Source organism: Mycteria americana, chromosome 3 (assembly GCF_035582795.1).
Source record: "Mycteria americana isolate JAX WOST 10 ecotype Jacksonville Zoo and Gardens chromosome 3, USCA_MyAme_1.0, whole genome shotgun sequence".
Classification (NCBI taxonomy): Eukaryota; Metazoa; Chordata; class Aves; order Ciconiiformes; family Ciconiidae; genus Mycteria; species Mycteria americana.
Window position 1 is genome coordinate 8,818,603 of NC_134367.1, and position 17,891 is coordinate 8,836,493.

The window sequence follows — 17,891 nt, forward strand, 5'->3', positions numbered from 1 at the left end:
GTAGATGGGCGTCACATTGGCAAGCCTCCAGTCGTCTGGGACCTCCCCTGTTAACCAGGACTGCTGGTAAATGATGGAGAGTGGCTTGGCAAGCTCCTTCGCCAGCTCCCTCAGTACTCTCAGGTGGATCCCATCAGGCCCCATAGACTTGTGAGTGTCCAGGTGGCACAGCAGGTCATTAACTGCTTCCTCCTGGATTATGGGGGGTTTATTCTGCTCTCCGTCCCTGTCTTCCAGCTCAGGGGTCTGAATACCCTGGGAATAACTGGTCTGACTATTAAAGAATGAGGCAAAGAAGGCATTAAGTACCTCAGCCGTTTCCTCATCCTTGGTGGCAATGTTCCTCCCCACATGCAATAAAGGAGGGAAGTGTAATTATTAAGTATTATTAAAGAAGTGTAATTATCCTGCTGTGAGGAGGAAGAGATCTTAGTGGGAAATACAAGGAAAGGCCAAACTTGTGGAGAGAACCGAACGTTCAGGAAAGGTAGCTCTAAGGTGGCTCCAGGCATAGGAGGACAAGGTGAAAGGGAACAGGTGCGTTTCCCCTGCATCCAATGGGCTGGATGCAGAAAAGGGTTGCATCCAAATATGTGTCAGGAGTTGAACAAGACAGAGGACCAAGGGAAGACAAGGTCAGAGAAATCAGAAATTAAACATAAGGAGTGCTGAAAGGAGAACAGAGACTCTGCAAGTGTTTTGGACAATTAATAACTTTCAGAACATCCAAATGCAGTTCCAGCTCTCTGCAAGGGATTTTTGGAACAGCATTTGGATGGATGGATAGGTAGCCTGCTTGGAAATTTGGGCTGTATTTATAAAGAGTTGCCACTTATGTATCCTGTGCCAAAAGGGAGCCTAGATTTTGGTTATCATCCAGCCCCTGAGAAATTCTGCACTTCGCGAGTATAGTGTTGTGTGGACAGGAGAGAAAATAGTAATTCAACAGAACTTTGCCAGCTCTCAGACTTACTTTGAATGCATTTAGTGGCCACTGTCATGGACAAAACCATATTCATTAAGAAACCATGTCCTAAGCAAACCATGTCTTAGACTTCAGGATGGGAAGAAACTCAAGACGTCTTCAAATATATCATTGTCTAATTACCTAAGTGAATCTGCAAGTGATGACATAATATCACATAACAGAGTAAAATCAAAGTTCTTTAGCTCTGTACTTTCAAGAACAGATGAACTACAGTTGCAAATCTCGTGCTTATTTAAAAAAAGGGGAAAAAAAAGGCAGCGTGGAGCAGATGACTTTTAACAGCAGTTTCAGGGAGTTTTAATACACTTTAGCAACCCCACACTTTTTTTTTACAATAACCCTCATAAAATATTGCTAGTGGTGAGAGGCTCCTGCTCCAGCTGAAACTTGGAAATCTCAAGTCACTCACATACTGAGAGCTGTCAATCAAAACAGAATTCAGTGACCTTCTTTATGCTGTACGTTTAGCAAGGCAATGTTCTAGGACTATTACAAGTCCTCTTTGACTCTTCAGTGAACTAAATCACTGTCTGTCATGACCTGACCGATAGTGGCATTAAAAGACAGGGCAGGAGTTACTGAAAATACTCCACCTGGAACACAAAAAGGTGAAATGTATTTCAGTCTCACTCATCTGATGGTTTAGATACCCTCATCAACTTTGCAATTCCATTAAGATTATTCTAATGACAGAAGACTGTAATTAATCTTGAAAAAGATTTGATTTTAGAGGACCTGTTCCAGCAGTTTGCTTTAAGTTCATTACTGTGTGTGAACATGCTAAAACATGAGCCAGCAGTGTGCCCTTGCAGCAGAGAAGGCTAATGGTATCTTGGGCTGCATTAGGCAAAGTATTGCCAGCAGGTCGAGGGAGGTGATCCTTCCCCTCTACTCAGCATCAGTGAGGCCACACCTGGAGTGCTGGGTCCAGTTCTGGGCTCCTCAGTTACAAGAGGGACACGGACCTACTGGAGAGTCCAGCAAAGGACCACAAAGATGATGAAGGGACTGGAGCATCCCTCTTAAGAAGAAAGGCTGATAGAGCTGAGACTGTTCAGCTTGGAGAAGAGAAGGCTCAGGGGGATCTCATCAATGTATACAAATACCTGAAGGGAGAGTGCAAAGAGGATGGAGCCAGGCTCTTTTCAGTGGTGCCCAGTAACAGGACCAGAGGCAATGAGCACAAACTGAAACACAGGAGGTTCCTTCTGAACATCGGGAAACACATTCTTACTGTGAGGGTGACTTGCCCAGGGAGGTTGTGGAGTCTCCACCCTTGGAGATATTCAGAAGCCATCTGGACATGGTCCTGGGCAAACAGCCTGCTTGAGCAGGCCCTGCTTGAGCAGGTGGGCTGGACCAGACAACTTCCAGAGGTCCCTTCCAACCTCAACCATTCTGTGATTCTGTGAACTCCTATGCGTCATTACCAAGTTGAGCTTACAAACAATCACTAGTCATCTCTATCTTGGTACCATTTAGGCTGCCCCGGAAAATCAAGACTATCTTAAGGAAAACACAGTAAGAAGCATGTACAATGCTAACAGACTTCCATGCTAAACTAACTCTCCTACAACCAACAGAAGATAGAATGCACTATTTTTTCTATTGTAGACTTCCTTCCCCATAACTATATGCTATATATATATATGTATATAGATGTACACACACATACTAAAATTTTATGTATAATTTTATGATTTTGTATGACCTGTCTATTTATCTATCTACCTATCTATATCTATGGACACAAAAATAAGGGAGATTTTCCTAAGGTGACACAGGCCATGTATTCTGGTGCAGAGAACTGCAAACAGGCTTTCTAGAGTCTTCGTCACACAATATCCTTTAATTAGCGTTATTAGAATTCCAAATGCTAGTTTGCACTTTGAATTTAAACACCTCCCACCCCCCAGCATTCATGTCTAGAACTACGTGCACTCACAGAATTGCAGGTCAAGCTGAAATCCCTTTGAAAACTCAGCCTTTTGTGAAGAAAAAGTTGATGGTTATTGACAAAATGTTGTCGTTTACTTTGTTACTATTCATGATTAAGGAAAGTAAATATTGTCTGAGGTCTAATGAGAATTCCAATGCAATAAAGTCAAGTGTGAAAGGTGCAATCAATAAGTGATGATGCAACAGTATTCGTTTGTATTTTTGAATTGTTTAGTTGATGGTATTTGGTGATGCTTGAAAATGAAGTGTTAAGAAATTAGTGTTACAAGGATTAACATTCAGATTTTATTTCTGATACTGTTATGTTTCTACAGTCATTACATTCTGAACACTAATTAGCATCTGATTTCTTTTCCCACTAGTTAAGGACTGCAAACCAAAGAATTATAGAACAAAAATACTATGGAAACAAGCATCAATATTACCCATGAACATCCACAAATTAAAACCCATGATGTCCATGGCTAATTTTACACTGCAGGAGAAAGTACTGCAATGAAGAACTGTATTTTCCCCATTTTTTGTGTTAGTGACTATGCTTCAAAGTATATCAAGTTTATGTCTTTTCAAACGTGTAACAGACCTCACAGTCCAAGCTGGAACGTTTATGTCCTGCATATGGCAGGGCTATCCACCAAGGGTTCAGTTTTGGATTTACTACAAGTCTTGGATATAAAGAAGCACACTGCCCTGCGAAAAAGTCAAGGACTAAATCTCAGTTACTCAGTTATTTCTGCAAGGAAACCAATCTCTTCCAGTCCTTCATCAGACATTAATTTCTCTCCATTTGGGCTCAACTGGATTGGCAGGCACATAGACGTTGGTCTCTGTCACTGTGCCGTGGCATGGGATACCGGTACCTTGTGTCAGAAACTGAAGGGATGATTTCCGTCCCTCTCTCTTCTCTGCAGGCATGTTGTACAAGCCACAACTTGTGCTGGCACATCAGGTAGCCTGAAGATACTGAAATTATGTTTGAATATTATTTGCAACTCTGTATTTTCTGAAGAAGCCACACAAAAATTTGGCTATGCGAACTTCAGTGGATCTTCACTGAATATGTTCACAATGAACGTCTTCATGGTTCTGAATATTCTGCTTTATTAATTCCCCTGGCACTTAATCTTTAGATTACAGAGCAAGACTTAGGACATGGATAGAAAACAAGGGCTGATTCTGTTCTAAAATATTAGCTTACATGTCTGTGTTAAGGTGACATGGCTTTTGAAGTCAGCTAGGAGTATTTGGCATAAATTCTATCCAAAGGGCAGTTACAGGCCAAACCAGACACCTCTCAAAACTCTGTTGATTGTGTATGGTGAAAGATTCTATGCATTTCATAAGGCAGTTCTTCATACATTGCTAAAAGCAATAATTACTTTGAAACATTATTTATGTCTCTCATAATGTGACTGCTTTATAAATTCGCTACGTAAATGGATCATGTAGCTAAACTTAACATTCGTATTTAACATATTACAGAAGCAATGAAAAATCCCTTCACAGAATATAACCCATCCAGACCAAGACGGTTCTCTAATGCATGCAAAAATTATTTTCTTACAACTAGTTTCAATGGAATTAGGTGGGAATTAGCTGTGACACTGTAAAGAGAATGACATATCTGTTTTATATAATGATTCTTGTTATCAAAACGTATTTTTTTGCAGAGGCACAGAAATGACTCGTCGTGAGTCTTTCAGTCACGTAAGTGAGATCTCTTGACCTATTGCAAATGAAAAGGCATACCAGCAGTGCCTTTAACTTTTGGCAACTTGTTTACTTTCGTTTAGAAACAGCTGTGTAAGAAACCTAGTTCTGCTTGAATACAGAATAATGTGGCCCCAACATGCACATAGACAAATGAAAGATAATTATGAAAAATAAAACATGACGTTTCAAATCAGCTCCCTAATAAAGTCTAAAAATATAAGAAACCCTATCATATTAACCAGCAAGAACTGCTCTTTCACTTAAGGGATAGCTGGGTAATTATTCAAACCTGTACAAGACTGGATTGTCAAGTGAAATAATAATACAGAGTATCTCAGGATAATGAGATAGATCTTAAGGCCATTAGCAGTGGCTCTTATTATAATACTGGCCAAGGTTCCCCAAGAAAGAGAGAGAATATTTAAATGAAACTTGTAGAGAACTAGTTCGAACTTGTATATTTGAACAGCTCAGTACTGCCTCACAGTTTCCATTCCTTCCCGGAGAGAAAGGTGCCTATCATGTAAGACTGTGAAATCAGTCAGGCTTTAGAGACTGAAATCCCTGAGGGCAGAAATTAAAACAAAAAATAATATGAAAAGTGAGCCACATTGAAATCCATACCGCTTATGTTAAGAATCCTATCCTAGCGAGGTTTTAAAGTCTGGTTAGACACACAGTTGTCTTCTCTTTCCTGATGCTTTCTCTCGTTCAAAATAACCAAACCCAACATGTATCTTCTCTGACCTTAGGTTTGACAAGAAGAATTATAGCTTTAGAAGTAAGGGCTTTTAAGACTGGAAATGGAGGAAGAGATGATTTTTTCTCTATAAAATAGGTCCTGCTTACGAGACACTTGTATATGCATGCTTCATTATCTTATGTTTGTTTGTTTTTAACCACTACAGGAACAGGAATAAGTCGATAGCTGATGCTCACAGAGAAGCTAGCTAATCCCTGGGAAAACAGCTGTCTAGCTTGCAGTTTATAAGGCACAGTACGGCTAATGTGTCAGCAGTTGTCATGGATTAGAAATACTGCTTGTTTTAATATTCTCCTTACGGGCCTCTCCTAGGTACAAAGGTTTCCAAATACCAGACCAGAGCTAGGTCTGGCATGCCTGGCATAGTCTAGTGAGGAACTCTCCTCCTCACCTTAATGAACACCTCCTTGGCTGACTGTGCTCAGCGGCAGCGACAATTACGCTAGACTAGGGTTTACGGCAGTTGAAGCAAGAATGCTGACTGAGGCTTTGCAAATCAAATATTAAAAGACATTAAATATTTTACGATCTTTTTACTTAGGCTCTGATTTGAAGTTTACTTCATCTGCTAGCCAGAGATATGCTGAAGGTTAATTGATGGAGGAAGAGTAAATAACAGCTGATGCTACTGGCCCTAAGTATGCAAGGCATTTAAGAGTACTCCTAACCTCAAGTGTGCAGTCACTGACATGCTCATTTGTCTCACTAGGTTAGTGTCACTAGGGCTCAGATATGTGATCAAATTACCGCAGTGAAAGTGGTTTAAGCTTATGCGGTTTTCCTTGTATTGTATATTTGCACATGTCTCCAATGACACCGAGCAATCCTTTAAATTGTGTTAATTTGATCATGTATCCGAGTATCCAGTCCAGTAAATTGGGATAGGTGGCTATGAAAAGTGGAGATGATGCCTTTTAGAAGACAAATAGCTTCCACGGAGAAGGGAGACATCCAGCAGAACCACTACAGCTCAGTCTACCAGGATTAGAGTATAAATCTCTCCCCTTTCTCCTTCTACAAAATCAAGGGTTTGCAACTTATAAACCTAACCTGACAAATTGCTTTTGTGGAATTTGATTTTTTTTTAAAGGGAAAGGATTAACAAAACTCTTATAAAGCAATTGTTGGTGAATTTTTTGCTACCTGACTGGGCCAGTATCACTTAAAGCCCATCTAGATCTTAAAGAAAAATTCAGAAGCTCACCATCCACCAAGCGTTCTCATCATATTTGGGGCTTGGGTTTGAAAATTTAAAGCAGTCAAAATATTTAGCTTTAGAAAAGTACTGCTGAGCTTGTGCCTTAACTCCTTTTCAAGAGACGTTTGGTAAGGATTTGCACATACCAAAGTACAATTTATGTAATGAGCAGGAAGACTTATTGGACTAATCATTTTAAATAGAGATTCCTTGTCTTTAATACAGAGCTACACAATAGAACTTAATAGCTTGTGGCAAGTAAATAATTTACACATGGATTGTGTCTGCATACAAATGTATACATAAAATATCACAGACTTAATGAAGCCATCGGGGTGTTTTTTTTAAATCAATGTAATTGATTTTGCTGATAGGTCCGCATTTATATTTTTGTAAGCTACATTTCACTTTACCTGCACATGTGGCACAGTCATGATTTTTAAGGGAGGCACGGAAAACTCCGCAAATGAAATTAGAAACTAAGTACACAGAGCGTAGGTATTTTTGAAGTGTCTAGGGTAAGACACTCAGAAATAACACTCCAACATGACCCAACGGTGTGGCTCATTTAGAAACTCCTTATCAGAAAAGGTCAACCTCTCGGGAACGCTCATGACTACTCAGGGTGTTTTGCAGCATTTGAGCCCAATGAAGCTGGTAATGAAGAGTTTTCCCCTTAATGCTGAACGTTTTGGGTTGTTCAGCTTCAGTCAGCAGGGTTACCTGCATTTGGCTGGGGCTCCTACTAGAGAGGGAAGAAGACAACGGTTGAAGAAGAAGGTTAGTGTTGTGACTAAGGCACAACTGAAGCCAGAAGGAAAGTGGTCAGATGGAAACATGGTGTGTGTTTCAAACGGAGAGGCACGGGATGATGCCTGCTTTACCATTGGGAGCACCAGCTTATCTGATGGGCCTGAAAGCTGTTTTTCACTACAAAATACGCCCACAGCTCATCCTCCCTCTTTCTAACGCACTGCTTTTTGTTGTCATTAACTCATAAAAGCTATGCATTAAAGGAAAGCGTGGAGACAGATGCTGGAGCTGGGCCGGCAGGCCCGAAGAGAGCGGCGGGGAGGCCCGGGGGTCCACCGCCGTCCTCGGCCCCGCTGCCCGCCCCGCCTGCGTGCCCCGCGGGGCCCAGCCGGCCCGCCTTACCTTTGGGGTGCCAGGGGTCCGTGAACTCGTACTTCCCCACGCCGATCGTCCGCAGCATCTGCACCCCGTTGGTGTTGTCCGGGCCCCCCGCTGCATTGGGGGGCAGCGGGGCGGCCGCCTGCCCGTTGGTGGTGGGCGCGCTGCTGGGCAGGGCGGCCGAGGGCAGGGCCGGCGGTGGCGGCGGCAGCATGGGGCAGGCCAAGTGGCCGTTGCCCACAGCCCCGGGGCCCGGATGGGCCACCGGGCCCACGCCGCTCATGGAGGACATGCTGAGGGGCTGGCTGTTGGTGTACAAGGGCTGGCTCTGGAGGTTGACCACCATGTTGCTGAGGGGCTGGGAGGGCTGCGGCTGGAGCTGGTAGTGGGCCGGCATCAGCGGGAGCTGGGGGGTGACGTGCGGAGGGAGGGAGGGCGTGACGCCGATGACGGGGGCCTGGACGTTGGCGGCCGGGCTGAAGGTGGGCGGCTGTGTCATCCCGTAGGAGTGCGTGATCAGGGCGGGCTGGCTGCCTGCCGCCACCGTGGTGACCCAGGGCGCTGCACCTGTGGCACGAAGGAAGGCTGGCAATGGCGGCGGGCTCGGCACGGGGGAGACCAGAACAAAAATAAACACCCCCAGCCTTCCCCCCCTGCACCCGCGTCTGCCACCGAATTGCGCCGACGCGCCCTTCTCCTTCACAGTATCTAAAGCGGTTCAGGGTCTGGAACCTTTCCCAACCAGTAAGTGCATAAAATTGCTACGGCGATGTGAGTGCAATTGTTAAAATACTCATCAGGTGACATGCGGCATGTTTGCGGTTTTATGTATTTTGCGCTTTATGCAGCTTAAGCGCACGCTTCTAAGAAAATTAACCTCTTTCCCCACCGTGCTTTCATGGCTCCCTGACAAACACTCTGTGTGTATAATAATGGTGCTCCAGCCACTACAAAGAGATTGTAATTAGGCGTCTGGCATAGCAGCACAATGTATGATATGTGTCTGGAAGCTGGAAATCATTTCAGGTAGTTCTGGACATAAAAGAGGTCTTAAAGTATTACAGAGTGCCTTTTCCTCTAGTGAAGGCAGAGAAGGAGAAAAAAAAAACACTAATGAACTTGCAGGCATCTTAATACATTTATATTAGCCCCAGCACAGAAGAAACTTGAGGGGTCTTTACAATGAGAGAAAAACCCTGCTAAAGAATAAAGAAAGGGCTCACAATGAAGTCTAATTTACGGACGTAAATGGAGATAGTGCATTGAATTTGCTTTGAACAATTTTCCCTTGTAGAATTACAAATAAGATTAGAAACATACCTGGGTTTTCATTCTCCCTCATCTGTTTAGATGGAGGCTCATCAGTGTCCCAGGGCGTGGACTGATTGATGGGTGTCTGTCCCCACCTGACACTTGTTGCAAGTCCTTGAGGCTGATTTTCAGTCTTGGAAATGCAAGGTGTCTACCAGAGAGAGAGAAAAATACAGAATAAAAATGTTTAGACTATTGGGAATAATTACTGTTCCTCATAGCTAGTAGCTTGCTTGTTTGTTTGTTTGTTACAGTCCAAGAAGATATCCTAAAATCTTTAAATATCATTCTCCTCCAGGCTTGCACGACATGTTCGTATGGAAAATACAATATAGTTGAAAAAAATACTTCAGGAAATTTAATAGATCCACCTTTAAAAAAAAAAATCCACAACAAACTAGCATTTTCAGAAATAAGTTGCTTCTTTTGCCTCAAAAATAAAAAAAACCCCACCACATATGGTAATATCCATTCAGTCACAGCTTACATAAAATGGGACAATCTTCTGTTTGCTCAATCTCTTCTAAAAATGGTGAGTTTTGTTTAGCAGAAGGCAGAACAAGAGAGACTTATTTACAACTGTAGGACAAATTACTGTAGAACAGTAAAGAGAAGTCTTAGTATTTACTGTCTGTCAACCCTTAAAATTGAATGCCAGTTAAAAAAAGCAGCGTAACAGTCATTGGCCGCCGAAGCGGGTATGTTGGCAGTTCTTCAGAGATGTTAAAATAACTGTAAAGTAGGGGAAGTATCGGGGCTGAATAATCATCAAAGGGGATATGATCTCAAAGAGATTTCTTGATAAAGAAACTATCACATGGATTTAAATGCTAAGCCAGCCCCCCCTGCAGTTTTAGGGGATCTTCCCAAACAACCATGCCTTTGCTGAGAAAAGGCCTGTAGAAAACAAGGGTGCTCCGACAGGTCTCGTTTATTTAACTCTACAGCGTATTTCATTGCTGGAAGATTAAAAGTTTTTTTGTTTTGTTTTTACTGGTGTCAGAACCTCTAAACCAAGAAAACGGAACCAGCTGCCTATTGCTGAATGAGTATTGAGGACTGAAGCCATAAAGAACAGGAGACCAGTCTGAGCAATCGCTTGTTTGCCTTACATCTGGGAAGTAATTTAGCTCCGAGACGGGGGTACTGCGGCTCCATAAATGCCCTGGGTCACGTAGTACCAATGAAATCTCTGTCAACACCAGCAGCTTTTTTCCCCATCACCAGTACCTCAATCACCCCATGAAAAGAAGTCATTAGCAAACCCATTTATGCCCTCAGCAAATACATGCACACCTTTCCCAAGCCCATCAGTCATTCCTCAGCTCTTTAAATCCACTGGAGGTACCTGCATTCAGTGGCTTCCTCCTGCCCTCCCATCTGCCCCACTGACATCTCCGCTAGCTCTTCTGCATTGCTCCAAGGCTCGCTCCTTCATCCGAATGCCTCCGGCATCTATCACCCACTCCCTTTTCCGCCTGAGCTTTATCCTCCTTGGGCTCTGGGAGTCAGGAGTCCTGGGTGCACACCTTGATGGAGGACTGGGTTTTTGCTGTGCTGCTCTCTTTGCTCACAGATGCCACAATGGAAATGTTTTCCCTGCTAGAAATGCTATACTTTGTTAAATGTAGATGGTCACAGGGAAATGTGATTCTTTATGTCTCTTTTTGTACGGAATCTGGAAATGCGAATTTTCGGCTTGTGTCCAAATTAATTTTTCTTTTTTTCAAGATGCAGCAGTTTATCTGTTTGTTTTTTTTTTTTAAACTTTAACTTCCCCAGGTTTTTCTCTATTTTACTGGCAACAGGGACAATCATATCCAGGTTTTAGATTCACATTTCCTTCTGCCCCCACCATTTTCATTTTCTTAACTGTTCAAACCTTCTACAACTTTTGCAATTGAAATAAAAATGAGAGTCAGGAAAGGCAAAAAGAGAGGACATGCAGACAAGCAAAAGCTTTAAGATTCCTTCTGTTGTATTCATGGCAAAGAAAGGGCAGGAGGGGAAGAAATAAATCTCAGTTTTGAAATGCTTTCTATTTATAAATTGTCCGGAGAAAAGGCTTAATCTGAATACCTTTAGCTTTTACATTGTACAAGGTCTTTGACACAGGAGGATACAACGCTGTTGGTGGTTTACCAGTTCATGTTAGCAGTATCCCTTTGGATCTAGCTAAACTGTTTAACAGTGGCCAAAGCACTCTGCAGTAGAAAAAGAAAGAAGAAAAAAAAAAGCACCACCAGCACTCTCTGCCTATAAATCAGCTAAGATACTTCCCCTAGAAACACTATTATTTATCTCAAAGCAAAGCTTTAAAAAACAGTAAATGCAATACAGATAACTGGGCATTTTTATGAATCATCAAAGACGGACAGGAGGATTCAAGACTCAAATCATGCCCCGCACGTTCCACCTGTGGCATCTGTGTGTTGCATTTCTTTGTTGTGTGAACTGGGTCTTATAAGTGGGTTTGAAATCATATTTCTCATTATCGTGCGGCATTGTCAAGATGTGCAGCATCTTGTGTAATTTTGTTACACCCCCAAGCTGCTTTAAAACAGCGTCGATCTGAAATAAGAAAAAATATTCCTGTACCTTAAAAAATACAGAACCACACACATGCTATAATTTTAAAAGAACCCATATGTTCTGTACAGAACGGGTAAGAAAGGGAGTGACACAGCTCTCCTAAATCCTACAAAAATCCGGTTGCCTATTTCGCAACTGAAAGCTTGCTTTCCAAAAAACTAGAGCACCAGATCAGACACATTTGAAACTGGTGGAGTTTGCACCCGAATCTAGATCTAAATTCCATACTTTGAGCATTAATAAAGAGGAAGGAGGTTTGCGGGTTTGCTGTCAATAAATACTTCTCCGCTTCCACAAAATGCTATTTTTTTCCAAGATTTTTTTTCATTAAATATGCTCACAAACCCTGCTTCTTAAGAGGCTCAGTGGATTTAAATGCACAAGTCCAGCACATTGCTTTCAAACTGTACTCCTGAGCTTGTATTTATTTCGTCTGAAAGAGCTAGAGATTAGTTGGTATGAAATCAAAACACATATCCGTGAAACACAGTTTAGACAATAATGGTGGTGGAAACAGAAAAACAGCTTATTGAACTTCTTTTTTTTTATATACATTCTTCTGGTCTCTGATCTAATTTCTGCATTGTTTTTCTTAATACATGAAGGATTACATTACAAGTGTTACATGTCTCTGATCCGATTGCAGCAATTACTGATTTGCGTATCTGGAAAGCAAAATTATTTCCAACGTTATCAAACAGAGGAACTTTCTGTCCGTGCGCTCAGGCACATGACAGCACTCTATTTGATGCTTTTAATGTACAACACAAATGACCAAAAAATGGCCTGTATTATGCTAGTTGTGCGGGGGGAAGAGATGTGTTCCATTAGTGATCTGCAGACTTCACAGAAACTAATTGTACTGTGTTACACTTTTATCTTTAGCTTTCATGTCAGACGCTTGTTTGAATTAAACACGAAACACATGAAAAAAGGAAATGCATTACAAAATCTACTGGGTATACATTTTAAAATACTGCCAAATGTCTATTTACATGAAAAGACAAGAAGGTTTCTAAAAGGTCTGTTGAAGCTTGGGTAGTCAACAGAAGCATTGGCTATTTAATTGCCTGAATTTCATGGCAGACTACAAAGATTACTAAAGCAATCATCAGCATCTTTGTAGCACCCCTAAAATGTTCAATCTGTGCTCTTCGTCACGGATGGAGTACCCCAAATCCAAATCTGAGGATTTTTTCCTCTTTTGTTTGAAATAACCGTTAAGAACAAATAAAATTTTCAGTTGAAGCTTGCATTTCACCTCGTGCCTGCCACTTTGAACTCCAGCAGTGAGCAATCTCCCAGTTTTAAGGAAATTAACTGCAATATAGATGTACAGGCAGAACAGAGCAAGATGGAACAATTTCAGAATTACATGAGACTAACACAGACAAGTTGCCAGGTTGTCGATTTTTTGTAGCTCAGACAGTCATAAACCATGGCCCACAGGCAACAGTAATTGGTGTACAGCTGGTCCACTGAACCTTATTAAATTAAAACATTAAAAACCTTCAGATTCATGGGGCTTTGCAGAATATCCAGAAGAAAGTTCGTGAGTTCACGGCCATCAGCTAGTGCTAAAAGATTGGGAGTTAGTGATTCAGTCGGTTTAGGTGTTCAGGAGGGCCAGCTACAACTAAGTCTGACTTTAAGTCCAAAGTTTTACAAATCTTTGATGAAGTAAGACCTAAACTTTTAGTAAGACCTTTTTTACATCAATGGAAACATAAAACCTACTGCACTACTACCAGCATTACAAAGTATGTTAGTGGAATTAAAAAAACCCAACCCAACAACAACCAAAATCCAACAACAAAAATTCCAATACAATTTTCCCCAGGCTCAACACCACCGAACACTTCCTGGGAGGTCCTTAAAACACATTTGAGCAATTTCCCCGAAGGCTTGTAAAACTGCTGACATACATCCTGCGACGGCTCAGAGTGCTAAGACCTATTCAAACAGTTTCATGAGCAAAAAAGAACTAATCTGGATAGAGGGATCCTATTTGTGGTTCCCAGCGACCAAAATTATTTTAGTACGGCCTTCATTTGAAGTGATAGATGAGAAGTAGCGATTCTCTGTTCCAATTATCCAAAAGAGATTGGGAATGGCAGCTTAATACTAAGATAATGTATCCAATATGCAACCCGCTCTATTTTCTCTCCCCATTGAAAATAAAAAGGCTAAGACACACGCATGCATAGAGGCAAACATTCCCTCCCACGGACTCAGGTTTTATGGCCTGTCATGGGTAAAAGCAACTTCAATTTAATGAGGGAATTCCTTTTAAAGCTGTTAGCTATGCCTCGCTCTAACAAGTAATGACTGGTGGCCCTGGTTGGGTTTTAAGCCTGAACGTGGCCGGTGCTCTAAAAAGCTCAGTGGTCTCTGCACCGAAGAGTTTATGGTATAATTTGTAGTTCACATTGCTAAATATTGCATGAAACAGGTATTCTTTGTGTGCAGGAGGCATGCATATAAAATCTGAACCACACAGGGATAGATCTTCATCTGGGGTAAATTCCTATACTGGGTTGGACAGGATCCCAAGCCTATTTCTAAGCGTAGTCGGTGGCCAAAGAAGCTCTTAAGGATGGATGTAGAGCTTTTAAAGATGCAATGATGACAGCAATATCTCCCTAGCACCGGTCGTTGGGCTGGGCTACAGAAATGAAACTGTTGTTTTAAGAGAGGGATGTACTGTAATGTATTAAAAACCTAAGAGATATGGACAGGCCAGTGTGCAAGAGGAACAGAATGAGCTGTCCTGCAGTAAAACCTCATTCAACGACTTGCTCATGGGTGGAGAGAAGAACTCATCTACCTTACAGTTCCCATCAGCAGGCAATTCTGAGATGACAGAGCGTTGTTTTTCTCTTTCCAAAGCTAATGCCGGAGCAGCGAGAAAGAGAATACAGTTAACTCATAGGAAAAATGTTGCTACCCTGCATAAAAGACAAAAGAAGTCTTAGTTCTCTCTCGAGTGGAGAGAATAATTCAATACTGGCATCTTAAACACTATCCAGCAATGAGCGACCAGCCAGTGTGAGCTCTGGAGCACTGAGGTATAGCCTCCAGGCAAGACACATGGCTTAGCAGTGGGGTACAATCTGCATCCGTTCCCATTTTTTCAGAAGATTTAAAGACACCCCCCACCTTGAGGTTAATGACACGGGCTTGGAGCACCCGTTAGTGCAGTGGGGCCCACGTCCCAGACAGGCACAGCACAACTGCCTTTACCCAGCCCTGATCCCAGCTCTGTGCATAGCGGAGCTTCTCACCACCCAATCTGTGAGCTGCTAAGAAGGCAGACATATAAGCATGTCCAGCTTCTTCCCCCCACCAACATCAACCCCATCTTTCCTGGACTGAGCCTCTTTGCCACCTCATTTGCATCTGCGCCTCGGTTACCCTCCTAAATAGGACAGTCAGCCAAATTCCCAAGCTCTGACAATGCAATGGAGGATAACTCCATACCAGGAATGGGTCAAATGCTACTGTTTTATTAATCCTTTCTAAGGCTCCCAATCCACACTGGCTGCAGGTCTGGGGAGGCAAGAGGAGGAATGAAGTTATGGAAAAGGGGAAGAAAGATGGGATAGAAGGCGGCTGTGCATTGACCATAGGTGGTACTTATTTCCTTCTGGTGGCTGCACCGCCCAGGACAACCACTGCTCTCACACTACTGCTCCCGTTAGGTGCTCAGCATTAGGTGGGAATGAATGCAGGACCATGAAATGATAAGAAGCGCTTCATAAATGGCACTCTGTATTCTCTCTTGGCAAATTTCCCCAGCAGAGGCTCAGGTACTCACCCAGCTGCCTTCATTTCTCAGCGAGAACATCAGGGAACGGAGCTGAGGTATCGAACCGAGGTCCCGGCTGCGACACTTGCTGCTCCAGGACACCAGGGACATCAGCGCACGACACTGGGTTCGAGCACAGAAGCCCCACTTTAGCCTGAGCAGAACCTCCTCTGCTAACACGGTCGGCATGCAGATCAACCCCAAATCAGAGCAAAGCTACGAATGCAAAATCATCTCACAACGGAGGAAAACGCACAACATCAGGAACAACGCGGCAGTGTGTACTACAGAGAACATGCACTACGCAGCGCAAGAGGGCTCTCGGAGATCCTGCAGGCATCCCGTGGCAGAGGCAGATAAATCCAGTTCATCATAAGTGCTTTTTGTCAGAGGGCAAAAGGAAATATGGGTAATAATGGAATAAGCGTTTGTCAGACCAGAATCCCAAGGGCGTACAAAGGATGTAACCCTTGTGTGCTGGAAAAGCTACTTGAGAATGACCTAATGGCAGACAGCTTGAAAACTAAACATTTATCTTGAATGCAAATGCTGGCCATTGATAGGTTCAGAAGTAGCTTCATATGGCATTTTTGTCCCAAATTTCCCATGGTTTTCTTTTAATTATCCAAACAGGACCCTGAATTTCATTCTGGTTCAGGGCCTAAAGCATTAGAAATAAAGAGAGGAATACTTAAAAAGTAAACGCTGTGTCACTTTAGGCTCCAATCCCTGCATTAAGTTACTTCTATAAAAGTTCCCTTTTGTTGTATTGGATGCCGACATTTTACATTCAAGCCCTCTGAATTTAGTGTTTCAATTGTAGTACACGCTCGGTGGCAGGAAAGTGCATGTTCTCTGCCTACACAGCAGGCACATAAAAAAAAAGAAAAAAAAGAAAACCAAGATAAGCCTGTGAGTGTTGAACAGGGCTGCATGATATTACTGATTTATTAACTTGGCTTGATCAATAAAGCTATCATCAAGGGCACATTTAGTTTGCACATAAATTTCACTTTCTAACAAGCACTTTTGTGTGCTCACTTTAGTTTCCATAATCTGATCCGGGTCTCAGGAAGCTTTCTTTAAGGGAGAACAGAGAATTCTTTTTCTAAAAAAAGGATCAAAGTATACTCGGTCAACTCTCAAACAAAAGGACAGTCAGTACTGTAGAAACAGCATGCTTACCTTTCACAGCAAAAAGAAAAATAAGCCTATAGGGCCAGATTTATCACTGCCTTAAGTTCATCAACATCAATTGAGCTATTAAATCGTGGCTGAATTTGGCTCATAGCAATTTAAAAATTTCAACTTTCTTTGAGAGTCTTCCATCAGTAAGATGCTAATTTAATGCATAATTTAAACTCCACTGTCCTCTAACTCAGCGTTTGTAAATAATTAAAAAAGAACTAAAACTCCTTTTACATTTACAAAGCTTCCCCCCTTTTTCTACTGCAAAACAACAAAGACTTTCCAATCAAGAATTTATTTATTCTTTAAATCTGAAAGTAAAAGCCATATAAAAGATGAGGAGAAACTGATTTACAAGATAAAACAATTAGCTCTGGGATATGTACATTAAGACTAATACATTTCACATCATATTTTAAGGGAGTGGAGGAGGAATCTCAGATATATTAGACTTTATTCAAATTCTATTGAAATGTTCAATTAAGAGCATCTTATGGAGGTAAGTTATGCAGTCACTAAAATTAAGATGTGAAAAACAGGGTTAGAGAGCTGCATCTCTCAAAGAGACTATACGCTTTAATAATCCATCCCTTTTCCTACACACAAGATAACATCTAAAATCTGGCTATTCCTGTAATTGCTCCGGTCTTGTTAAAAATCTGGGTTGTGCAGCAGAAACACAAATGTATTCCACAGTAAAAAATACTATAATAATATACTGCATTCCCTTTTAATCCAAAATCACGTATCTCAATGGTTCTTATTAAAATCTTTTTTTCTGTGCAGACAGATGAAAACGCATTTTAAGACTCAAACAAGTCTGTGCAAAAACAGCTCGAACCCATCAATCTCCCAGTTGGTTCTTAAAAGAAACTAAACATTCACCAAGCTGTTCCAACCAGACGTGACTGGCAGATCCTTTTTGGGAATGAGGTCTCAAGATGCAACCTTGCTTCCATTCAGATTCATAGCTTTAATAACACAAGAATTTCAGCGCAGGATCAGGCAGTTGGGCGGTCATTTAATTTGATTTACAATAGAGTGCTAATATATGGTTTTTCTGGAAACACAGTCACTGTTTTCTCCAATTTTTCCGCTCTGTAGGTTTTACATCAAAGCATTCCGGCTCATTTTGTTTCTGTATCTCCATGCTACTGGTAGGAAGCTGCCCAGTTCTCCTGTTTTCCTTCAGCAGAACTCATTCGTGGACTAGCATGAACACTTCAGCTGCCTCAACCAT

The 17,891-nt window shown here is 41.9% G+C and overlaps 1 protein-coding gene across 7 annotated transcripts in view; it reads right to left on the reverse strand.

Annotated features, from left to right (window-relative positions):
• Positions 1-17,891, reverse strand: part of KLHL29 (kelch like family member 29) — a 409,537-nt gene that overhangs the window by 135,376 nt on the left and 256,270 nt on the right. For 4 of the 7 annotated variants that reach the window (XM_075497842.1, XM_075497840.1, XM_075497838.1 and 1 more), the window contains 3 exons: positions 15,473-15,586; positions 9,073-9,214; positions 7,777-8,319 (listed from right to left, as the gene is read on the reverse strand). In XM_075497842.1, the coding sequence (XP_075353957.1) occupies positions 7,777-8,319; positions 9,073-9,214; positions 15,473-15,586 (799 nt within the window). The remainder of the gene's footprint in view (positions 1-7,776; positions 8,320-9,072; positions 9,215-15,472; positions 15,587-17,891) is intronic. The other 3 variants (XM_075497841.1, XM_075497843.1, XM_075497845.1) reach the window with 2 other exon arrangements.